The sequence below is a fragment of the Ornithorhynchus anatinus genome, chromosome 5 (genome assembly GCF_004115215.2).
Source record: "Ornithorhynchus anatinus isolate Pmale09 chromosome 5, mOrnAna1.pri.v4, whole genome shotgun sequence".
NCBI lineage: Eukaryota > Metazoa > Chordata > Mammalia > Monotremata > Ornithorhynchidae > Ornithorhynchus > Ornithorhynchus anatinus.
Window position 1 is genome coordinate 2,825,358 of NC_041732.1, and position 23,464 is coordinate 2,848,821.

The following is a 23,464-nucleotide window of genomic DNA, read 5'->3' on the forward strand; positions in this document are numbered from 1 at the left end:
GAGTCCCACGTGGGACAACGTAACCTTGTATCTACCCCAGCGCTTAGAACGGTGCTTGGCCCATAGTAAGCGCTTAACAAATACCATGATGATGATGATTACAATTGAATGAAAAAGTCCCCGACACGTAGTAAGCGCTTAACAGATATCATTAAAAAAAAAAGGACTCTCGCCCCCCTGGGGACGTCTTTTAGAGTTACTCGTCCTCCGGGGCTTCTTGAGGCCCAGTCAGAGGTCTCGGAGCCCCTGCGCCGGGGATCCCGGTGACCCCACTTCCCCTTCCCCAGTGGACGACGTCCAGGTGTCCTGCTATCGGACTCTGTGCAGCATTTACTCGCTGGGCACCACCAAGAACCCGTATGTGGAAAAGTGAGTTTCGCCCCCGCGGGTGGGCACTGGGCCCGCCGAGGCAGGTCGAATGAGCGGGGGGAGGGGGGCAGATTCCGGACACAGCGAGGCGGGCAGGGTAAAGGAGAAGGGGATCCGGAGAAGCAGCGTAGTGGATAGAGCACGGACCTGGGAGTCAAAAGGGCTTGGGTTCTAATCCCGACCCCGCCACTTGGCTGTGTGAGCTTGGGCAAATCACTTCTCTGGGCCTCAGTTTCCTCATCTGTAAAATGGGGATTAAGACCGTGAGCCCCCTGTGGGACGGGGACTCTGTCCAACTCGCTTTGCTTGGATCCACCCCAGCGTTTAGCGTAGCGCCCGGCACACATAACGAATACCGGAATTACCGGGGACGAGGGAGGGCGAGGTAGGGAGGGACCAGAAGGGGGGAACCGGGAAGCCGGTACCCCTCTGGGCTGATGGGGGATGCCCCCGGTGCCCTCCTCAGGCAGCGGCCGGCCCTGGGGGAGTGCCTGGCCCGGTTGGCGGCGGCCATGCCAGTGGCCTTTCTGGAACCCCAGCTCAACGAGTTCAACGCGTGCTCCGTCTACACCACCAAGTCCCCGCGGGAGCGAGCGCGTGAGTAGTGGACGCCTTGGCCTTGGGGGGGAGGGGTCGGCCCCCCAATATAGAGGATCGAACCCCACCTCCCTTGGGTTTGGGGTCTCCCAACGGCCCGTCCCCCCCTCCCCTCCCGCAGTGCTGGGGCTCCCTAACTGCGTGGAGGAGATGTGCCCCGACATCCCGGAGCTGGACCGGCTGATGCGTGAAATCGGGGGGCTGGCCGAGTCGGGTGCCCGTTATACCGAGATGCCCCACGTGATCGAGGTGACGCTGCCCATGCTGTGCAACTATCTGCCGCGCTGGTGGGAGCGGGGGCCCGAGACCGCCTCCTCCGGGACGCCCCCGCCCTGCACCAGCGTCACCTCCGACCACCTCAACTCCCTCCTGGGAAACATTCTGCGCATCATCGTCAACAACCTGGGCATCGACGAGGCCTCGTGGATGAAGAGGCTGGCAGGTGCCCGCCGCCGTGGGGGGCGCAGAGGAAGCGGGGAGCTGGGGGTACCCGGGGTTAGGGGCACCATGAGGGCTGGAAATTCGCAGCTGGAGAGCTACAGAAGAAGATCGGCGAGTTGGGTGGGCGGGGTGGGCGGCCGGGATTGGGATGGGGGGGGCGCTTAGGGACTCCTTGGGGCCTGGAATTCCCAGCTAGAGAGCTAGAGTAGGACCGGTCGGTGGGTGGTCGGGGTGGGCGCCCGGGATTGGGGCGGGGGAGATGCTTAGGGACTCTGTTGGGGCTAGAATTCTCAACTAGAGGCTAGCAAAGAGGACCGGCTAGTGGGTGGCCAAGAGGCGGAGAGGCAGGCGCCCGCGGGCACAGGGGCACGGGATACCAGGGGCTTAAGGAATACCCTGGAAGTCCGGCTGGTGGGTGGCCGTGGGCACAGAGGGCTTTGGGGAGACCCTCCGGCAGGTACAGGGTCAGCAGAGAAGGGAGCTTGGAGAGGAGGGCGCGGCGGGGTGGGGCGTCGTGTCTGCCCGCTGCTCCTCGCCCTTTCTGTGCCCGCTCCATGCCTTCTCCATGCCCACCGACCCCCCCAGTGTTCGCCCAGCCCATCGTGAGCCGGGCGCGGCCCGAGCTGCTGCGATCGCACTTCATCCCCACCGTGGGGCGGCTGCGGAAACGCGCGGGGAAGGTGGTGTCCGAGGAGGAGCAGCTGCGCCTGGAGGCCAAGGCCGAGGCGGAGGAGGGCGAGCTGCTCATCCGGGACGAGTTCTCCGTGCTCTGCCGCGACCTCTACGCCCTCTACCCGCTGCTCATCCGCTACGTGGACAACAATCGGTCAGCTCCCACCCGGGTCCCCGAGCCTGGCCTTCCCCCTATATCTGCTCCCCATTCCCCTAAATCCTGCTCCCCCATTTATTATAATAATCATGGCATTTGTTAAACGCTTACTATGCGCCAAGCACTGTTCTGAGCATGGGCGGATACAAGGTGATCAGGTTGTCCCACGTGGGGCCCACGGTCTTCATCCCCATTTTACAGATGAGGTAAGTGAGGAACAGAGATGTGAAGTGGCTTGCTCAAGGTCACGCAGCAGACGAGAGACGGAGCCGGAATTAGAACCCACGTCCTTTGACTCCCAAGCCCGTGGTCTCTCCGCTAAACCATGCTGTTTCAAGTCCTGCCCTCCCCTTTCCTGGGGCTGGGGGGGAGGGGGCTGCTCTGCCCAGGGTGCGTGGAGGGGGAGAAGTGTGAGGGGGTGACAGGGGGTCGGGGGGCACACTCCCTGATCAGTCTCCTCCCTTTTCCCTCAAGGGCGCACTGGCTGACCGAGCCCAATCCGGACGCGGAAGAGCTGTTCCGCATGGTCGGAGAGATCTTTATCTACTGGTGCAAGTCTCACGTGAGGACACCCCACCCCACGTCATTCTCTTCACCCCGGGACCCACCAGCTCTCGTGGGCCCTCGGGATTCTTAGTTGGAGGGGATGACAGTCGGGGCTGGGGGAATGGGAAGGGCGCACCAGCCCTAGGCCTCTTTCCCTCGGGCTCCGGGGAGTTGGCAGGCGGTGGGAGAGCAGCGGTATTTATTGAGCTGCCCGCAGCATCTCCCCGCAGTTCCCTCAGCCTCTCCGCCAGCTTCCTCTGCAGCCCCGTAGTTCCCTCAGTATCTCCACCAGCTCTCTCAGTATCTCATCTCCTTCAGCATCCCCATAGCTCCTCCCATGTCCCCCAGCAACTTCCTCCAGCTCCCCCAGCAGCTCCCCCAGCAGCTCCCCCAGCAACTTCCCCAGCAACTTCCATCAGCATCTCCCCTGGTCCCTCAGTATCTCCTCCAGCATCCGCCTAGCTGCCCCCCAGCTCTCTCAGCATCTCCCTCCCAGCTCCCTCCTCGTCTCCTTCAGCATCCCCAGAGCTCCTCCTGTCTCCCCCAACGACTCCCCCAGCTCCCTCAGCATGTCCCCCTCCCTCAGTATCTCCTCCTCTCCCTCAGCATCCCCCTAGCTCCTCCCATCTCCCCCAGCAGCTCCCCCCAGCTTCCCCAGCAGTTCTCCCCAGCTCCCTCAGCATTCCTTCTCCACACCCCTTCGCCCCACAGAACTTCAAACGAGAAGAGCAGAACTTCGTGGTTCAGAACGAGATAAACAACATGTCTTTCCTGACTGCCGACAGCAAGAGCAAGATGGCCAAGGTTAGGGACCCCCATCCTCCTCTTTCCCCCGCCTCCCATCGCCCTCTTCTCCCATTCCTCTCTCCTCCCGTTCCTGCCCTCCTCCATCTCTCGTCTCTGTCCTCTCCCCTTTGGCCCCCTCTGTCCGTTCCCTTTCCCCCCCCCTTCCCTGACTCTCCTCCCTAGGGGTCCCCAACCCCCCAGCGGCGGCAGAGAAGACCCCTCCCCCCAGCCCTATGGAAAAGACCTGTCCTGTAGGACCTACCTAAACAGAGCCAAGCTGTAGTTTCTCCGGCAGTGGGGTGCGGGGGGGATGCGTGGGTGGACCGTGGGGGTTTGTGATGAGGGAGGGGGTGTGCAGGGAGGGGGAGGGCTAAAGGGCCCTTGAAGGGGGCTGAGAGTAACCCCCGTCTCTGTCTCTCTCTCTCCCCGTGATGGAGCAGGCGGGAGAAAGTCAGGTCAGAAAACCACCCTCGCGGGGTTCAGACAGCATGGTGCTGGACATTCATTCCCACCCCCCACACCCACCCTCTCCTTTACCGGCCTCCCAATCCCCGATCCCTCCCCATCTCTGGCCACGACCCTGGCCCTTCCTCTCCCCCTGGCCCCGTCCCACCGAGCCGATTCCTCAGCCAATGGACTTTTTTTTTTTATACTCGAAAAAAAAAAAAATCTGAGCTCCATCCCCGGGAGAGGCTGGGGAGAGGCTGGGAGGCTTAGGGTGTGTGGGTGGGTGGGGGGGGATGTCTCTGTGAGTCCGTGTCCTGTCTGTCTCCGGGCCCGCGTGGCCCCGGATCGAATCTCTTCACGGCTTGTGGGTGTCTCCATGTCTCTCCGACTCTCCGTTGTCTCTGTGTCTCTCTCTGTGTCTCTTCGCGCCTCTCTTCATTCTCTTGAACTCTTCAGAGTCCTGGTGCTCCGCGCGCTGCAGTTGGCGAGGGGGAGGGAGGAAAGGGGGTGGGAGGGAAAGGGGAGAGGGTCCGAGCTCAGGAGGGCGAGGGAGGAAAGGATGGGGGCGGTCCTGGTGGGAAGGATCTGGGGGAGCCCCGTCGGGGGAGAAGAGGGGAGGTGGAGGGAGGAGCCCCGGAGCCAGTCGGCCGCTGGCGGGCGGGGGTCGCCGTCCCGGGCCATCTGAGCCCAACCTCCCCGCAGTCGGGCGGCTCGGAGCAGGAACGGACGAAGAAGAAGCGGCGGGGCGACCGTTACTCGGTGCAGACCTCCCTCATCGTGGCCACGCTCAAAAAGATGGTCCCCATCGGTCTCAACATGTGCGCCCCCACGGATCAGGAGCTCATCAACCAGGCCAAGACCCGCTACGCTATGGTACCGCCGGCCCCGGGGGAGGGGCTGGGGCAGGGGCTGAGGGAGGCAGGAAGGGACCCCGGGGCACTCGGTCGGTCCATCGTATTTACTGAGCGCTTACTTCGTTCAATCGTATTTATTGAGCGCTTACTGTGTGCAGAGCAGGGGATTGAGCGCTTGGAAGAGTACAGTTCAGCAACAAAGAGAGACAATCCCTGCCCACAAAGGGTACCTTTTATCTACCCCAGTTTAGAACAGTGCTTGGCACATAGTAAGCGCTTAACAAATGCCATCGGTATTATTATTTATTAGGAAGGGGGGGCTTAGGGAAGGCCTCTTGGAAGAGATGTGCCTTCAGGAGGGTTTTGAAGGGGGGGGGGGGAGGGCGTTCCAGGTCAGAGGCAGAAGCCTGCAGGAGTGGCGGGGAAGGGCGGTTTGGAGCTAGAACGACGTGCGGGACGGAGCCTGAGCCTCCGCGCCGCCCTGACCCCGCTCCCCGGGGCGTCTCTGCAGAAAGACACGGACGAGGAGGTGCGGGAGTTTCTCCAGAGCCACCTATCCCTGCAAGGGAAGGTACCGGAGCGGGACTGGGCGGCGCGCGACCCCCAACCTCAATCCCCAAAGCCCCCAGCCTCAATCCCCGGAGCTCCCAACCTCAATCCCGAGCCCCCAGCCCCCAGCCTTAATCCCTGGAACCCCCGGCCGGGGGCATCCCTCTGCCCTCACCTTCCCCCCAGTTCCCCCGGCCTGATCCCCGTCCCCGTCCCCCTACCTCGGGGCTGCGGATGACCCGTCCCTCTCCTCCCTCCCGGCCTCCCTCCCCCTCTCCCTTGCCCTAGAACGAAAACTCGCCGTCCATGCGCTGGCAGATGGCCCTGTACCGGAGCATGTCCGGCCGGGCCGAGGACGCCGACGACCCCGACAAGATCGTCCGCCGCGTCCAGGAGGTGTCCGCCGTGCTCTATCACCTGGAGCAGGTGGGTCGGGGGGCCGGGAGGGGGGCTCCGGGAGGGGGAGGGGCTCCGGAGGCTCCTGACCCTATTCCCCCGACCCCCTCCCCGCCCCTTAGACGGAGCACCCGTACAAGTCCAAGAAGGCGGTGTGGCACAAGCTGCTGTCGAAGCAGAGGCGGCGGGCCGTCGTGGCCTGCTTCCGGATGACGCCCTTGTACAACCTCCCCCGGTGAGCGGCCGCGGGGAGGGCGACAGGGGAGACACGACCCCCGGCTCCCCGCCGGGCCCACCCCCTGACGTCCCCCGGCCCGTCCCGCCAGGCACCGGGCATGCAACATGTTCCTAGAGGCCTACAAACTGGGTTGGATCGTGACTGAAGAGCACAGCTTCGAGGACCGGATGATCGACGACCTGTCGGTGAGGAGGGGGGGGAGGTGGGGGCAGGGAAGGGGACGGGGCGGGGGTCCCGGGGGACGGTGGCCTCTCCTGACACCCCTTCTCCCCTCTCGCAGAAAGCAGGGGAGGAGGAGGAGGAGGAGGAGGCGGCAGAGGAGCAGAAAGAGAAGCAGCCGGATCCGCTCCACCAGCTCGTGCTACACTTCAGTCGGACGGCGCTCACCGAGAACAGGTGCCGGGAGAGATCGAGGCCCACAGAGATTGGGGGGGGGGGAGACAGAGTCAGAGGCTGGGAGAGACCAAGGCCCAGAGAAATGGGGAGGCAGAGACACGGAAGCTGAGAGACAGAGACAGAGAGACATGGAAGCTGAGGGTGAGAGAGGCAGAGAGACGAAGACTGAGAGACATGGAGGGCGAGAGAGACAGAGACTGAGAGGCAGAGATACAGAGGCTGGGAGAGACCAAGGCCAGGAGAGATGGAGGAGGCAGAGACACGGAGGCTGAGAGAGACAGAGACTGAGAGATAGAGATACGGAAACTGGGAGAGACGAAGGCCGGGAGAGATAGAAGAGACAGAGACACGGAGGCTGAGAGAGATAGAGACTGTGAGACATGGAGGCTGAGACAGAGACTGAGAGTCATGGAGGCTGAGACAGAGAGAGATGGAAGCTGGGAGATGTGAGGAACGACGGAGAGTCAGAGGAGACGGAGGCAGAGAAAGAGGGCGTCTCCAGGCCACCCGATGCCTCGTAGAGTCCATCTCGCCCCCTCTTTCAGTCAACCCCAGGAGGAAAATGGGGAGAGAGAGGGAAAGTTAGTAGCTGGGATGGGAGGCTGAGGGAGTTGGGAAATGTGGGGGGTCCGAGAGTGGGGGCAGCAGGAATCATTTCTGTTGTCTCCCACCCCTCAGCAAACTGGACGAGGACTACCTGTACATGGCCTACGCTGACATCATGGCCAAAGTGAGACCTTTCGGCTCTCTCCCCCCAGCTCTTCCTCTCTCCTTGACCACCCTGGGGGGGGGGACGGGGTGGGGGTGGGTCTCTGGGCCTCGGGCTCCTCCCTAGGTACTCTGGGGGGGCGGGGGGGGATGGGTCTCTGGGCCCCTGGGCTCCTTACTGGCTCTTGCCCCCAGAGCTGTCACCTGGAGGAGTGTTCAGAGGAGGCGGAAGCTGCGGAGGATGAACAGGAGGCATCCTTTGAGGTAATGGCAGTGTGGTCTAGAGGATTGAGCATGGGCCTCGGAGGCAGAAGGACCTGGGTTCTAATCCCAGCTCCATCACCTGTCTGCTGTGTGACCTTGGGCACGTCACTTCACTTCTCTGGGACCTCTGTTACCTCATCTATAAAATGGGGATAAGGACTGTGAGCCCCATGAGGGACAGGGACGGTGTCCAACTTGACAAACTTGTATCTACCCCAGCAGTTAGTACAGCGCCTGACACACAGCAAGTGCTTTACAGATACCATAGTGGCGTTATCCCTGTCTCCCATACTGGGGCACCGAGGGGAGAGAAGAGGGACGGGAAGCGGCGATGGGGAGAAGGAAGGGGTTGGGCTCACTGAGGAGAGAGGGAAGGGGTTAGAAGCAAAAGGGAAAGTGGGGAGGGGGCGGTTAAAACCCAGTCCTCTCCTTCCCCTGACTATCTCGGCGCCTCGGCCCCTCCCTACCTCCCCTAAAGCACCACACTTGTCTCTTTAATTGATTTCTGTTCTGTTGTTCCGTGTGTCTGTCTGGTCACCTCAGCCGGTCCCACCTGGTTGTCCTCACCTAGCTCGTAAACTCCTCGAGGGCTTAACTTCGCTTGGTCCAGCGGCCAGCCTCAGTTTACTGCCGCCGTCGGGGGGCGGGAGGACTGGGTGTTTGGGGGAAGTGAGGGCCGCGGGATGGAGAGTAGGGGGTCGGGGAGTTGGGGCTGGGAGGCCCGGGAACTGATCTCGGGGTTGCTGACCCCCTTTCTCTCCGACCCCGCAGGAGAAGGAAATGGAGAAACAGAAGTTGCTTTATCAGCAGTCTCGGCTGCACAGCCGAGGAGCCGCTGAAATGGTCCTGCAGATGATCAGCGCCTGCAAAGGTGGGGTCCCGGCCCCCTGCCCCCCACACTCCCCCTACCCTCCCTTCTCTCCCCTGCACCTCTTCCTGGCCTCCCCTTGCATTAGCTACTCTTTTTCCATTTTTTGTTTTTAATACTATCTCTTAAGCGCTTACTATGTGCCAGGCACTGTACTGAGCTCTGGGGTAGAAACAAACTAATCAGTCCCTCACAGTCTTAATCCCCGTTTTCCAGATGAGGGAACTGGGGCACAGAGAAGTGAAGCGACTTGCCCAAGGTCACACAGCAGCCACTAGGCACAGCCGCTTCTCTGTTTTCCTTCCCGCCTCCTTCTCCCCCGTCCCCCAGGGCAAGTCCCCTCCCCACCCCCGGCTTGGCACCCAGGATCTCTTGCCCCTGTGGGGAACCAAGGAGGGCGGAGGGCACTGAGGGGTATTTCCTGCTCACAGGGGAACCGGGCGCCATGGTGTCCTCCACCCTGAAACTGGGCATCTCCATCCTCAACGGGGGCAACGCTGATGTTCAACAGGTATTCATTCATTTGGTCGTATTTATTGAGCGCTTACTGTACGCAGAGCACCGTACTAAGCGCTTGGGGGAGTACAATATGACTATAAACAGACACATTCCCTGCCCTCAAGGAGCTCTAGAGGGGGAGGGAGGGATGGGGGGCTAGGGTTCCCTGGGAGCGAGTGGGGAGGGGAAAGTTGTGGGAGGGGGGAGAGAGTAGGATGAAGGATGGGGGAGAGTTGGGGAGGGTCCTTGCCTGATTCCTTGTCTCCCGCACCGCTCTTGCAGAAGATGCTGGATTACCTGAAGGACAAGAAGGAAGTTGGTTTTTTCCAGAGTCTGCAGGCCTTGATGCAGACGTGCAGGTACTCAGGGGTTTAGAGGGAGCAGGGGTGAAGAGCGGAGGGGTTGGGGACACCTGTTTCATGCCCCACCCCCTGCAGCGTCCTGGATCTCAACGCCTTTGAGCGGCAGAACAAGGCAGAGGGTCTTGGCATGGTGACGGAGGACGGGACGGGTGAGCACCCTCTCCCAACTCCCACCCTGGACAGCCCTTGGGAATCCGGTTCGGGAGGGGATCCTGCCCCCCGGATGGGAGCTCATAAACCTGCTCTCATTCTCACCTCATCCTCGCCTATGGAGCTCCATCCTGGTCTGACCCCCGCCTCCATCCTGGTCTGACCCCCGCCTCCATCCCGGCTTGACCCCCCCGCCTCCATCCCGGCTTCATCCCCGCCTCCATCTGGGTCTGTCCCCGCCTCCATCCTGCCCCGTGCCCTCCTCAGTCCAGGATTCCCATCCTGGGCTCATTCCATCTCCATTCCCTGGTTCGAGCTTCCCATTCCCCTCCCCATTAATGCCCCTAACTCCAGTTAATCAAGTTTTCTCTTTGCCGTGTTGTGATGTGTAGTGCACTTACCTCTCTATCCCCCATCCCCACCGCCTCTTCTCCCCCTTTTTTTTTTCTGTTCTCCTCTCGCTCCCCACCTTCCCGGTCTCTCTCCATCTCTGTGCCCTATGTATTCCCTCTTTCTCCCCGGTCTCTCTCCCTCTCTCTGACGGCCCTGGTCTCTCCTGGTGCTATCTTTTCATTTCTCCCTCTTCTTTTTCCTCTTTCTTGTCTTCCTCCTCCACTTCTCCTCCTCTTCCTTGTTCTCCTCCTCCTCCTTTCTTCCCCCTCCTCTTCTCCTTCACCTCTTTCTCCTTTCTCTTTCGCCTCCTCTTTCTCCTTCTTCTTCTCTTTCTCGTCGTCCTCCTCTTTCTTCCTTCTTGTCCTTCTCTTTCTTCTTTCTCGTCATCCTCCTCTTTCTTCTCGTTCTCCTCTTTCTCATCCTCTTCTTCCTGTCTCTCGTCCTCCTCCTCTTTCTGTTTCTGGTCCTCCTCTTTCTCGTCCTCCTCCTCCTCCTCCTCCTGTCCGGCTGCCCCAGCCATCGACCGGCAGAATGGTAATTACCCTTCCCCAGCCCCGTGTGATGCCCCCCTCCCAGCTCTGCCCTCTCCTCCCCTTCCCCTTTTCTCTAACGCCCCCAGCCCGGCTTAGCCCACCACCCGACAGGCTGATCCCGTGCCTGAGGGATGAGGAGAGCCCGGCCCGGAGACCTCATAGAGGTGGTGGTGTAGGCCATTACTGGGGAGTGGGACAGCATGGAGTCCCTTCCCTACAAGAGAGGGCCCCTCCCAAGCTCGATTCCCCCTCCCAGCTGGCTCCCCTCCCCCTGCCACGGAGGAGGGGAAGCCCCCCACCTCCACCCCCCACCACCACCTGGTTGAAGTCAGGCCTCAGCATTGGCGGTCCGAGGGAGGGGCTGTGATAGCATCGATGGGACCCCCTCCCCACCCGGCCGGCCACTGCCGCCCTCTGCGCCCGCTGTGATTGACACACTGGCCATCTGGCTGTCATGGCCTTCCCCAGCCTGCCATGATTGGCTTCTCCAGATGTCCATTCTGTTTGGCCCTTTGGCTGACACGCCTCTCCGCAGCTCGCCTTGACTGGCTGTCTCCCCAGACCCACATCGATTGGTTTGCCTACGGTCCACCTGCCAGTCCCTCCGTCGCCGGGTGCTGCCGTCCTCGTGTGACCGTCCCCCCCACTAAACCCACTAACTCACTGGGCCTCCCTGCCTCCTGGGGCACCGGGGTGGGAGGATGGAGGGGGGAGCAGAGAGGGACCCAATGGGGGTCGATGGGTGGCCTCGGCCCCTGGGGCCACCCGCCACCGTGAGGTCACCTTCCGGCCATCATCCGGGCTGTGAGACGTCTCTGGGAAGGTGGGGCAGAGGCCCAGTGGTGTCGTAGAGGCCCTGTGATGTCAGCGAGGTCACTCCGCAGCTCCCAGCGGCGCAGTGAGGTCACTGGTGGGGCCGCTCTCCTCCCCGAGGTGGTAACGGGGAAGGGGGGCGGCCGGTGCCCGGATCCTAGCTAACCCCGTCTGAGTGTGTCGTGTGGTGTGACCTGCCCCCGCCCCGGCCAAACCCTCCCAGCCCCCAGCCTCAGACCCCCTGAGCCAGCTGGGTCCTTCTCCACCCCAGGAGAGAAAGTGATGGCGGACGACGAGTTCACTCAGGACCTGTTCCGCTTCCTGCAGCTCCTATGCGAGGGGCACAACAACGGTGAGGGTGGGATGGGCGACCCGGGGGCGGGGGCTGCTTGGGGAGGGGATGAGGGACCGGGAGGGGCTGGGCCGGCGGCAGAAAGGGCAGGGGCTGTAAAGGAGAGGGACCCCACTCCCCCGGGAGAGCGGGCCGGGACGCCCCGGGAGAATGGGTCGGCCGCTGCTCCTTCAGACTTCCAGAACTACCTGCGGACCCAGACGGGGAACACCACCACCATCAACATCATCATCGCCACCGTGGACTACCTGCTGAGGCTGCAGGTGGGGGCGGGAGGCAGGGGCGAGGGGCTGCCCGGGTGGGGGTCGGGAGAGGGACCTCCAGTCCCCTCCTCATCCGTCCGGCCCCTCCCTCCCCTCCCAACCCCAGGAGTCCATCAGCGACTTTTACTGGTACTACTCGGGGAAGGACATCGTCGATGAGCAGGGCAAGAGAAACTTCTCCAAGGCCATGGCCGTGGCCAAGCAGGTTTTTAACAGCCTCACCGAGTACATCCAGGTGAGTTCCAATCCCTGAACTTGACTCCCCTTCCTCCCCACACACCCCTGGCCCCGTCTCAATCAATGAGTGATATTTACTGAGGGCCTACGGTGTGCATAGCACTGTGCTAAACCCTTGGGAGAGAGCCCAATGGAGTTGAGAGACACTTTCTCGGCCCTCAAAAAGTTTACGGTCTAGCGGGGGAGATAGACACTCAAGTAGATTATAAGGAAGGGTAAGCAAATGAGTCTAAGGGTGCTGCTGAAGAAGCAGAGCGGTATTTGTTAAGGACGTTTTATGTGCCAGACGCTGTACTAAGCAGTGGGGTGGATACAAGCAAATCAGACTGGACCCAGGCCCTGTCCCCGTGGCACTCACAGTCTCAACCCCCATTTTACAGATGAGGGAACTGAGGCACAGGGAAGTGAAGTAACTTGCCCAGGGTCACACAGCAGACATGAGGTGGAGCTGGGATTGGAACCTAACTCCCAGGCCTGTGCTCAATCCACTAGACCATGCTGCTTCTCTACATGTGACCTGGGTTATAAAAGGAGAACAGTGAGTTTTGGTAGGAGCGGAAGAGTTGATTGAGACATCGATGATGAGGGAGCTTCATCGTAAGCACCCGAACAGTTGGGAAGACGCGCACAGAACATCATTTTAGAAAAATGGTCCCGATAGTCGAGTGAAACATGAACTGGAAGAGGGCGAGGCTGGAGGCAGGGAGATCAGCGAGGAGGCTGATGCCGTAGTTGAGATGGGCTGGGATGGGAGTTTGGACCCGCGAGAAGTCGGTTGGGATGGAGAGAAGCAGTGTGGCCTAGAAGGGGGAGCAGGGGCCTGGAAGTCAGAAGGACCGGAGTTCTAATCCCGGCTCCGCCACTTGTCCGCTCTATTACCCCGGGCAAATCACTTCATTTCCCTGGGCCTCAGTTCCCTCATCCATATAATGGGACTTGAGACCGAGAACCCCATGGGGGACAGGGACCGTGTCCAACCTGATTAGCTTGTATCTACCCCAGCGTTTAGAACAGTGCGTGGCATATAGTAAGTGCTTAACAAGTACCATTATTATTTTTGTTATTAATAATAGACTGCAAAATGGGGTCACTTGTCCCCTTCCTACTTAGTCTGTGCGTTCATGCGGGACAGGGACGGTGTCCGACCTAATGAACTTGCACCTACCCGAGCACTTAGAACAGTCTTTGCCATATAGTGAGCATGTAATAGATACCATCCAAAAAAGGGAGGATTTGGGAGATGTGGAGATAGTCTGCGGGAGACTGACTGGACATGTGGGCCTGTGAGACACGGAGTGGGGCTGGCGATGGCAATCATATCGACCCCAAGGGTCTCGGCTGATAGGACCCGGACGCCCTCCCCTCTCCGACATCGTCCTTTTCCCGGTGCTGATCCCGCCCCCCCCCTGCCCCTTCTCCCTCCTCATCCTCCCCTCACCGCCCTCCTCTTCTCCCAGGGCCCGTGCACGGGGAACCAGCAGAGCCTGGCACACAGCCGCCTGTGGGACGCCGTCGTCGGCTTCCTGCACGTGTTCGCGCACATGATGATGAAGCTGGCACAGGTATGGGAGTCCTCGAGGCCTGTGCCCCCCCAAATTGGCCCATTTCCCCAGGGGGTGGGGTAGTCCCGCCCTTCAGATTGGCTCCCCCGCACCTCGGTGCCCCATCTGCCCCCCCCCCATTGGACCCCTGGGAAGCAGCTTGGCTCAGTGGAAAGAGCCCGGGCTTGGGAGTCAGAGGTCATGGGTTCAAATCCCGTCAGCTGGGTGACTGTGGGCAAGTCACTTAACTTCTCTGGGCCTCAGTGACCTCATCTGTAAAAGGGGGATGAAGACTGAGCCTCACGTGGGACAATCTGATTACCTTGTATCTGCCCCACTGCTTAGAACAGTGCGGTGCACAGAGTAAGCGCTTAACAAATACCAACGTCATTATTTTCCCTGGGGAGCTCCTTCTTGGTTGGCCGGCAAGCCATTGAGAAGCTGCGCGGTCTAGTGGATAGAGCCCTGCCCTGAGAGTCGGAAGGACCCGGGTTCTAATCCGAACCCTGCCATTTGTCCTCTCGGTGACCTTGGGCAAGTCGCTTCACTTCAAGTCACGCAATTGAGAAGTGGCATGGCGTAGTGGATAGAGCAAAGGCCTGGGAGTCTGAAGGCCCTGGGTTCTAGGCCCAGCTCCGCCACTTGTCTGCTGCGGGACCTCGGGAAACTCACTCCACTTCTCTGGGCCTCAGTGACCTCATCTGTAAAATGGGGATTGAGCCTGTGAGCCCCAAGTGGGACATGGACTGCGTCCAACCTGATTATATCGACCCCAGCGCTTAGTACAGTGCCCGGTGCATAGTAAGCGCGGAACAAATGCCATTTAAAGAAAAAAAAGGATATCGGAAGCCGGACCTTCTCTCCTCATTCTCCCCATCTGGCTCCTTCGACTTTCTCTGAGTGGTCCCCGGGGGCCCAGAAGATGGGTTAATCACCAGTACGCTACTCCCCGACCCCCGACCCCCGGGGTCCTTGACGGGCAGGAGTGGCCAGGAATAGGAAAGAGGGAGGGGGCTGCGGCCCGGGGGGCGCGGGGGAAGGGTTCCCACCTCCCTCGCCCCCCTCGAGCTGAACGAAGGTGCCCTCTGTCCCCCTGGGCCGCGGCAGATGAAACCCCTCCCGGGTCTGCGGGCCGGAGTAAGGACCGTCAGCCCCCTCCTCCGCCCCGATCCCTCCCCCACCTCAAACCCCGCATCTCCCCGGTCCCCTGCTCGACGCCTGCCGAGTCTCCTGTGCCTCGGTTTCCCGCTTGTCTCCAGATCTCTCTATGTCCGCGTCTCTGCCTGCCTGCTTTCCCCCCAGCTTTCCCCCGCAGCCCCTCGCACGCCCCATCCCTCCCCCCCAGCCCATCCTCCTACGACTCCGGTTCGGGTGCGGGGCTGCGGGGTCCCCCGGGGGTGGGGGGGGAGAGCTCGGACCCCCACCCCCACCCCCAACCGTGCCTCTCTGTGTGTCCCGCACCCATCCGAGGAGCACGTATGGGCTCGGCTCCCCTCAGAGGTAAGAGGCGGGGGAGCCCTGTGTCCGGGGAGGGGAGCGGGACCCTCCCCCTCCAGCCCTCGCCCCCCGCCCCCCGCGGGGCCGTGACAGTGACAGAGCGCCGGGGGCGGGGGGCGTCTGTCAGGACTCCAGTCAGATCGGGCTGCTCAAGGAACTGCTGGACCTGCAGAAGGACATGGTGGTGATGCTCCTGTCCCTGCTGGAGGGTAACGCCCCCCGCCCTCCTTCCTCCATCCTGCCCAAACCTCCATCCTGCTCCCACCCCCATCCTGCCCCACCTTCATCCTGCCCCACCCCCATCCTGTCCCACCCTCATTCTGCCCCACCCTTATCCTGCCCCTCCTCCATTCTGCTCCACTTCCACCCTGCCCTCACCTCCATCCTGCCCCACCTCCATCCTGCCCCTACCTGTCCATCCCCTGCCCCCCACACTTCCCCAGTAGTCCCCCCTACACGGGCCCTCTCCTAGCCCTCAGTCTGGGGACAAGACCCCCACCCCACCCCCAACCAGACAGTGAGGGGGGAGCAGGGGCCAGGACGCCTGAGACCCCAGACCACCTCCGGAGGGGCAGAGAAGGCGGTGGGGGCTGTTGAAGGCAGAGCTGGGGGAGGAGGGGTCCGGGCAGCTCTGGCTGCGGCCCAGCCCACCCACCCCCGTTGCCCCCCACCCCGCAGGCAACGTGGTGAACGGGATGATCGCGCGGCAGATGGTGGACATGCTGGTGGAGTCATCCAGCAACGTGGAGATGGTGCTGAAGTTCTTCGACATGTTCCTCAAGCTCAAGGACATCGTGGCCGCAGACGCCTTCCGGGACTATGTCACCGACCCCCGGGGGCTCATCTCCAAGAAGGACTTCCAGAAGGTGAGGGGGCTGAGGGGCTGGAGTCCCACCTGCCGGGTGACCTTTCCCGGCTCTGTCACCCTCTCTGGACCTGTGGAGCTCCATGGGGATGAGGATCTTAGCCCCAGTTGCGTGACAGCGGGAGGGATCCAAGTCAGACTCGAGGAAGGACTTCCTGATGAGAAAGGAGGGGGGAAACCGGGGGCTGTGCCTCCTTCCCTGGGCATCTCTCCTCAGAAGAGAAACTCCTGTCTGTTCAGGGTGGGGAAGAGAGGAGATTTTCCAGTCCCAACTGAAGCGTAAAAAGCTTCCTGCAGAAGCAGCAGCAACAAAGACGGGGGGGGGGGGGGGGGGGGGTTAATCAATCAATCCATCAATGGTATTTAGTGAGCGCTTACTGTGTGCAGAGCGCTGCGGCAAGCACTTGAGAGAATACAACAGAGGGAAGCAGCACGGCCTAGTGGATAGAGCACCAGCTTGGGAGTCAGAGCACCCGGGTCCTAATTCCGCTCCACCACTTGTCTCCACACTTCACTTCTCTGTGCCTCGGTTTCCTCATCTGCAAAACGGGGATGCGATCCTTGTTCTCCCTCCAGCTTAGACTTTGAGCCCCCTGTGGGACCTGATCATCTTGTACCCACTCCAGCGCTTAGTACAGTGCTTGGCGCATGCTCGGCGCTTAACAAATACCACTCTCGTTCTTTATCATTATTGGGGAAAGATAACAGAGTTTGTAAAAGCGTTCCCTAGCCACAAGGAGGTCACAGTCTAGAGAGGGAGACAGGCATTAAAATAATTATATAATCATTCTATTACATAAATTATATACTATATCAGTTATATAAAAATAATTATAAAAGTACCGTGGGCTGAGGGTGGGGTGAATAAAGGGTACAGATCCACAGGCAGGGATGACGCAGGAGGGAAAGGGAGTAGGGAAAATGAGGTTTTAGTCAGGGGAGGCCTCTCGGAGAAGATGTGATTTTAATTTGAAGGTGGGAAGAGTGGTGACGTGTCGGATACGAAGGGGGAGGGCGTTCGAGGCCGGAGGCAGGATGTAGGTGAGGGGTCGCGGACGAGAGAGACGAGATCGAAGTACAGTGAGTCGGTTGGCGTCGGAAGAGGAAGTGTGAGGGCTGGGCTGGAGTAGGAGAGTAGCGAGGTGAGGTAGGAGGGGGCAAGGGGATTGAGCGCTTTAAAGCCAGTTTCACTGGAGACGGAGGGGTCGGACTCCCCGGGAGGCCAGACGACCCGGACCCCGGAAGCGCTGACCTCCGCTCCCCCGCCTTCGGACGTCCCGTCCCCACCAGGCCATGGACAGCCAGAAGCAGTTCTCTGGGACGGAGATCCAGTTCCTGCTTTCCTGCTCGGAGGCGGACGAGAACGAGATGATCGACTGCGATGAGTTCGCCAGCCGCTTCCAGGAGCCGGCCAAGGACATCGGCTTCAACGTGGCCGTGCTGCTGACCAACCTGTCGGAGCACGTGCCCCACGATCCCCGGCTCCACACCTTCCTGGAGCTGGCCGAGAGCATCCTGGAGTACTTCCGCCCCTACCTGGGCCGCATCGAGATCATGGGGGCCTCCAAGCGCATCGAGCGCATCTACTTCGAGATCTCCGAGACCAACAAGGCCCAGTGGGAGATGCCCCAGGTAAGAGCCTGCCGGGGTCATCCGGGCCAGCCCCCTGCCTCCGGGTGGCTAACGCCGACCTCTCCTCGGTCCCATCCGCTCTCCCCCACCCCACACGCGCTCACACCGCAAGCTACCTCCCTCAAGGCTTCCTCTCCTTTCGGTGGGAAAGTCCTCCCGCGTCCAACCTCAATCCCTCTAGCTGCAGGTTCAGTCCTTGTGGAGATTGGGGAGGAGGACAACGGCCCCGCAACTGCTCTTCTGATTCTGTCCCCCCCTTTGTCCCTTTCCGCCAGGGGACATCTGGCCCCTTTCCTGCCCCTCGCGGGCTTTCTCTGTCACCCCCTTAGAGTTAAGTAACAGGCCCGGGACCCAACCTCCAACTAGTGCGCGGGACCCAGGAATCCCTGGCAGAACTCAGGGCTGCTGTCACCCACTGGGCCTGTAACTCTTAATTCTCAGCAACGGGGATGCGTGGTGGCCTCAAACGCAGTGATCAATCAGTCGGTCGGTCATCTAAGGCCCAGCGACTCGGACGTTTGGCAGCCTCAAACTCGGGGATCAGTCGGTCAGCTAAGACTCAGCAGCTCAGACCCTTGGTAGCCTGAGACGCAGCGATCGGCCAATCGCCTAGGGCTCGGCAACACGGGTGTTCGAGACCCTCAAACCCAGAAGTGAAGTGACTCATTCAAGGTCACCCAGCGGACGAGTGGCAGAGCAGGGATTAGAAACCATGACCTTCTGACTCCCAGGCCCGGGGCCCTATCCTCTACTCTGCCACGCGGCTTCTCTACAAATGTAGTCATTACTATCAACAAAATATTAGGGTGACATTTTCACACTGGGGCCTAGTCCCATCCAAGTGAGGGGTCTCCAGGTGGACCCGACCAGGGCCAGCCGACCTGCCCCCCCCACCCCCTCACACTCACACAAACACACACACACAAATACATACACCCACTAGGCCATGCTCCTTCTCTACAAATGTAGTTATCAATATCAACTGAATAGGAGGGTGACACCTTCACGCCGGGGCCTAGTCCCGTCCGAGCGAGGGGGTCTCAAGGTGGACCCGACCGGGGCCGGCTGACCTGCCCCCCCCTCCACTCACAGAAACACACACACGCACATACATCCACCCACTGGGCCACGTCCCTTCTCTACAGAAGCAGTTATCATTATCAACGGAATATGAGGGTGACACCGTCACGCCGGGGCCTAGTCCCGTCCGAGCGAGGGGGGTCTCAAGGTGGACCCGACCGGGGCCGGCCGACCCGCCCCCGCCCCCCCACTCACAGAAAGACACGCACGCACACCCACTGGGCCACGTCCCTTCTCTACAGAAGCAGTTATCCTTATCAACGGAATATGAGGGTGGCATCGTCACGCCGCGGCCCCGTCCCGTCCGAGCGAGGGGGTCTCCAAGGGGACCCGACCGGGGCCGGTTGAGCCGCCCCCTCCCACCCCCGACCCTCTGGCTCGCCTTCCCCCGCAGGTGAAGGAGTCGAAGCGTCAGTTCATCTTCGACGTGGTGAACGAGGGCGGGGAGGCGGAGAAGATGGAGCTGTTCGTCAGCTTCTGCGAGGACACCATCTTCGAGATGCAAATCGCGGCGCAGATCTCGGAGCCCGAGGGCGGGCCGGAGGAGGAGGAGGAGGAGGAGGAGGACGGGGGGGAGGAGGAGGGGGCGGCGGAGGAAGAGGGGCCGGGCGGGCCGGCGGGGGCCGAGGGCCGGTCCGCCTTCGGGGAGCTGCTGGGGGCGGCGACCTCCTGCCTCCGCCTCTTCGGCTACCGGGCCCTGCGGCGCCGGGTCCGCCGGCTGCGGCGGATGACGGTGCGGGAGCTGAGCGCGGCCCTGGCGGGGCTGGTCTGGACGCTGCTGAGCCGGGTGGCCCGCAGCCTGGCCGGGCTGGCCCGGGGGGTGGCCCTCCTCGTCTGGGGGTCCCTGTTCGGCGGCGGCCTGGTGGAGGGGGCCAAGAAGATGACGGTGACCGAGCTGCTGGCCGGCATGCCCGACCCCACGCAGGACGAGGTCCACGCCGACCAGCCGGCCGCCCCGGGCGCCGCGCCCGCCCAGCCCCGGGACGGGCCCGAGGCGGAGGCGGACTTCGCCGAGGACGGGGGCGACGCCCCGGGCGACGACGGCCCCGAGGTGGCCAAGGACGGGGCCCACTACCGGCCCGGCGGCCCCGACGCCCCCGGGGGGCTGGGGGACATGGGCGACATGACGCCCGTGGAGCCGCCCACGCCCGAGGGGTCCCCCATCCTCAAGAGGAAGCCGGTGGTGAGGGGCGCGCCTGGGGAGGGCCGCGCCTGGGGAGGGCCGCGTCTGGGGAGGGACGCGGGGGGTCGCCGGGCCCGGCGCTCAGGGGACCGACCGACCGACCGCCCGCCCGCCCGCCCGCAGGGGGACGGCGAGGAAGAGGAGGAGAAGGAGGAGCGGGAGGAAGAGCCCCCGCCGGAGGCCGAGGAGCCCCCCGCCGCGGCCCCCGCCGAACCCCCCGCCGAGCCCGAGAAGGCCGAGTGAGTGCCCGCAGGGAGGCCCGGCCGGAGGCAGCGGGGACCCCGGCCCGGGGGTCGCCGCCCTGAGCCCGCCTTGTCCCCCGCAGTGCCGAGAACGGGGAGAAGGGGGGTCCCCAGCCGGAGCCCGAACCCCCGAAGAAGAAGGCGGCGGCGGCCCCCCCGCCGCGGAAAGGGGAGGCCGGAGCCTCCGCCGGACTGGACTTCTGGGGGGAAATGGAGGTCCAGAGGGTCAAATTCCTGGTAGGTGGCCAGGAGGGCCGGGGCGGAGGGGTGGGTCACCGTGGGGTCCGGACACCCCCTCACACACCCCAGGAGACCTTCACTTCTTCCCTTCCCTCCCCCGCCCCACCAGAACTACCTGTCCCGAAACTTCTACACGCTGCGTTTCCTGGCCCTCTTCCTCGCCTTCGCCATCAACTTCATCCTCCTCTTCTACAAGGTGACGGAGCCCTGGCCGTCCTCGCCCCCCCCGGGTCGGGGGTGGGGGGCGGGCGGGGCCCCGAGGACCACGCGTGACCGGACGCGGGGAAGCCGGGGTGGGATTCCCACCCTCGGCTCGGCCTGGGACACCCCCTCCAAGCGGCCCCCCGAGTGCCGGCCCCTCGGCCCGACCCCCATCCCCCCCTCTGGAAAACGGGGATAATAATTAACGGATGATGGTATTTGTTCAGCGCTTACCCTGTGCCAAGCACCGTTCTAAGCGCTGGGGGTAGCTACGGGGTCGTCGGGTTGTCCCACGTGGGGCTCGCAGTCTTCACCCCCATTTCCCAGATGAGGTAACCGAGGCACGGAGAAGTGAGGTGACTCGACCGAAGTCACCCAGCTGACAAGTAACAATAATAATAATAATAATGTTAGCATTTAAGTGCTTACTACGTGCCAGGCACTGTTCTAAGCGCCGGGGGTAGACACAAGGCATGCAGGTTGTCCCACGTGGGGCTCGCAGTCTTCACCCCCATTTTCCAGACGAGGTAACCGAGGCCCAGAGCAGTGAAGTGACTTGCCCACAGTCACCACCCAGCTGAGTGGCGGAGCCGGGATTAGAACCCACGACCTCCGACTCCGAAGCCCGGGCTCTTTCCACTAAGCCACGCTGAAGGCTCGTGCGCCCCCCGGGGTGGGGACGACCCGATTACCTCGTATCTACCCCAGCGTTTAGAAGAGCGCCGGGCCCACAGGAAGCGCTTACCGAAATCCATTATCGTTACCAGGTGTCTGACTCCCCGCCGGGGGAGGAGGAGCTGGACGGCTCGGGACTGGAGGAGCTGTCGAGCGGCTTGGGATCCGGCGAGGGTTTGGGCAGCGGGCTGGGCTCCGGGGCCGGCGAGGAGGAAGACGAGGAGGAGAATATGGTCTACTATTTCTTGGAGGAGAGCACCGGCTACATGCAGCCCGCCCTGCACTTCCTCAGCCTCCTGCACACGCTCATCGCCTTCCTCTGCATTATCGGCTACAACTGCCTCAAGGTGCCCACGGGATCCTCGGCCCGGTGCCCCTCCCGCCCTCTCCATCGGGGCCTAGAGGACGAGGCCTCGGGAATCAGAAGGACCCGGGTTCTAATCCCGGCCCCGCCACTTGTCTGCTGGGTGATCAGGGGGCAAGTCGCTTCACTTCTCCGGGCCTCAGTTCACTCACTCATTCGATCGTATTTCCTGAGCGCTTACCGTGTGCGGGACATTCATTCAACCGTATTTATTGAGGACTTGCTATGGGCAGAGCACTGTTCTAAGCCCCTGGAAAGGACAATTCGGCCACAGAGAGAGACAGTCCCTACCTAGCAACGGGCTCACGGGCTAGGAAGGGGGGAGACGGACAAGAAAACAAGTAGCCGGGCATCAATGGGAATTGAGTGTGAGCCCATGTGGCACTCACTCATCGATTTGCTTGTTCCCATCCCAGCGCTGAGTACTGTCCCTGGTGCATAGTAAGTGTTAAACAGATATCACAGTTCTTCTCACTGGCCCTGGCCCTTTCTACCTGTCCCCTGTCCCGCCCCCGGTGGTGACCCCGCCCCTAGGTGCCCCTGGTGATCTTCAAGCGTGAAAAGGAGCTGGCTCGGAAACTGGAGTTCGACGGCCTCTACATCACCGAGCAGCCCGAGGACGATGACGTGAAGGGCCAGTGGGATCGCCTGGTCCTCAACACACCGTAGGGTCCCGGGGGGTCCGAGGGGACCGGGGGGGGGGACGACACGCGTGTGCCTACTGGGGCCGGGGAGAAGGGGGGGCGCCCGGCCTCCCCTCACTCTCTGCCCTTCTCCCCAGATCGTTCCCCAGCAACTACTGGGACAAGTTCGTGAAGCGAAAGGTGAGGGGGTGGGGGGGGGGGGGGTCGGGCCGGGATCCCGGGCCGGGTCCAGGCGGGCCTCGGTGGGATTCGCCGCCCCCCGGAGTCCCAGCCTCCCCGCCCGCAGGTGCTGGATAAACACGGTGACATCTACGGGCGGGAGCGGATCGCCGAGCTGCTGGGAATGGACCTGGCCAGCCTGGAGATCACCGCCCAGAACGAGAAGAAGCCCGAGCCCGACAAGAGCTTCATCACCTGGTCAGGGGCCGGGGGCGAGGCTGCGGGGGCGCTGGGGAGGGGTCTCCGGGGGCAGGGGGTCGTGCGGGGGCTGCGGGGGAAGGCTCCGGGCTGGGCGAGTCGGGCAGTGTTGGGATGGTTCTTTATCCTTCCCTTCCCTTTTCTTTTCCCCCTTTGTTCTCCCCCATTTCCTGTCTTCCCCTTTCTTTTTCCCTTTCTTCCCTCCTTCCCCCTCGTCTTTCTTCCTCCCTTCCTCTTCCCTTTCTTCCCCTCTCCTCCTTCTCTTTCTTCCTCTTCCCTTTCTTCCTCCCACCCCCTCTCCCCTTTCTTCCTCCCCTCCCTCTCTCCCCTTTCTTCCCCCTTTCTTCCCCCCTCCGCCCCCCGATCTCTTCCCCCCACCCCAGGATCATGTCCATTGACATCAAATACCAAATCTGGAAATTCGGAGTCATCTTCACTGACAATGTGAGGGGCAGGGGTTGCAGGGGGTGTGGGGAGCGCAGAGACTGGCCTAGAGGGGGGCAAGGGGTGAGCCCAGCTCCCCCCTCCCCGACCGGCCCGTCTGCCCCTCCGCCCTCCTCCAGTCGTTCCTCTACCTGGCCTGGTACATGGTCATGTCCCTGCTCGGCCATTACAACAACTTCTTCTTCGCTTGCCATCTCTTGGACATCGCCATGGGGGTCAAGACGTTGCGGACCATCCTTTCCTCCGTCACCCACAACGGCAAACAGGTCGGGGACCAGGGACGGGGTCCGGGGGGAGGGAGGTCCAGAGGGGGCTGGAGGGGGTGACCGTGACCTGGTGCCCTCCTCCTCCTCTCTTCTGCCCACCCCGTGCCCAGCTGGCGATGACGGTGGGATTGCTGGCCGTGGTCGTTTACCTGTACACCGTGGTGGCCTTCAATTTCTTCCGCAAGTTCTACAACAAGAGCGAAGACGAGGACGAGCCGGACATGAAGTGTGACGACATGATGACGGTACTCGGGGACCGACCCTGGAGGTCTCTATCTGGGCCG

The 23,464-nt window shown here is 62.2% G+C and overlaps 1 protein-coding gene across 1 annotated transcript in view; it reads left to right on the forward strand.

The window, feature by feature from the left end:
* RYR1 (ryanodine receptor 1) overlaps nt 1–23,464 on the forward strand; it is a 70,578-nt gene that overhangs the window by 44,576 nt on the left and 2,538 nt on the right. Inside the window, exons 63-101 of the mRNA XM_039912173.1 lie at nt 288–369; nt 836–966; nt 1,088–1,408; nt 1,993–2,233; nt 2,711–2,798; nt 3,494–3,586; nt 4,009–4,023; nt 4,718–4,888; nt 5,381–5,440; nt 5,707–5,844; nt 5,937–6,049; nt 6,141–6,237; nt 6,333–6,448; nt 7,127–7,178; nt 7,352–7,420; nt 8,192–8,291; nt 8,720–8,799; nt 9,069–9,145; nt 9,224–9,297; nt 10,208–10,225; nt 11,309–11,389; nt 11,564–11,652; nt 11,759–11,887; nt 13,347–13,451; nt 15,055–15,136; nt 15,606–15,793; nt 17,083–17,424; nt 18,899–19,684; nt 19,811–19,867; nt 19,913–19,926; nt 20,013–20,166; nt 20,279–20,365; nt 21,138–21,392; nt 21,944–22,074; nt 22,191–22,233; nt 22,340–22,470; nt 22,854–22,914; nt 23,034–23,180; nt 23,291–23,425. Coding sequence (XP_039768107.1) covers nt 288–369; nt 836–966; nt 1,088–1,408; nt 1,993–2,233; nt 2,711–2,798; nt 3,494–3,586; nt 4,009–4,023; nt 4,718–4,888; nt 5,381–5,440; nt 5,707–5,844; nt 5,937–6,049; nt 6,141–6,237; nt 6,333–6,448; nt 7,127–7,178; nt 7,352–7,420; nt 8,192–8,291; nt 8,720–8,799; nt 9,069–9,145; nt 9,224–9,297; nt 10,208–10,225; nt 11,309–11,389; nt 11,564–11,652; nt 11,759–11,887; nt 13,347–13,451; nt 15,055–15,136; nt 15,606–15,793; nt 17,083–17,424; nt 18,899–19,684; nt 19,811–19,867; nt 19,913–19,926; nt 20,013–20,166; nt 20,279–20,365; nt 21,138–21,392; nt 21,944–22,074; nt 22,191–22,233; nt 22,340–22,470; nt 22,854–22,914; nt 23,034–23,180; nt 23,291–23,425 — 5,153 coding nt within the window. The remainder of the gene's footprint in view (nt 1–287; nt 370–835; nt 967–1,087; nt 1,409–1,992; nt 2,234–2,710; nt 2,799–3,493; nt 3,587–4,008; nt 4,024–4,717; nt 4,889–5,380; nt 5,441–5,706; nt 5,845–5,936; nt 6,050–6,140; nt 6,238–6,332; nt 6,449–7,126; nt 7,179–7,351; nt 7,421–8,191; nt 8,292–8,719; nt 8,800–9,068; nt 9,146–9,223; nt 9,298–10,207; nt 10,226–11,308; nt 11,390–11,563; nt 11,653–11,758; nt 11,888–13,346; nt 13,452–15,054; nt 15,137–15,605; nt 15,794–17,082; nt 17,425–18,898; nt 19,685–19,810; nt 19,868–19,912; nt 19,927–20,012; nt 20,167–20,278; nt 20,366–21,137; nt 21,393–21,943; nt 22,075–22,190; nt 22,234–22,339; nt 22,471–22,853; nt 22,915–23,033; nt 23,181–23,290; nt 23,426–23,464) is intronic.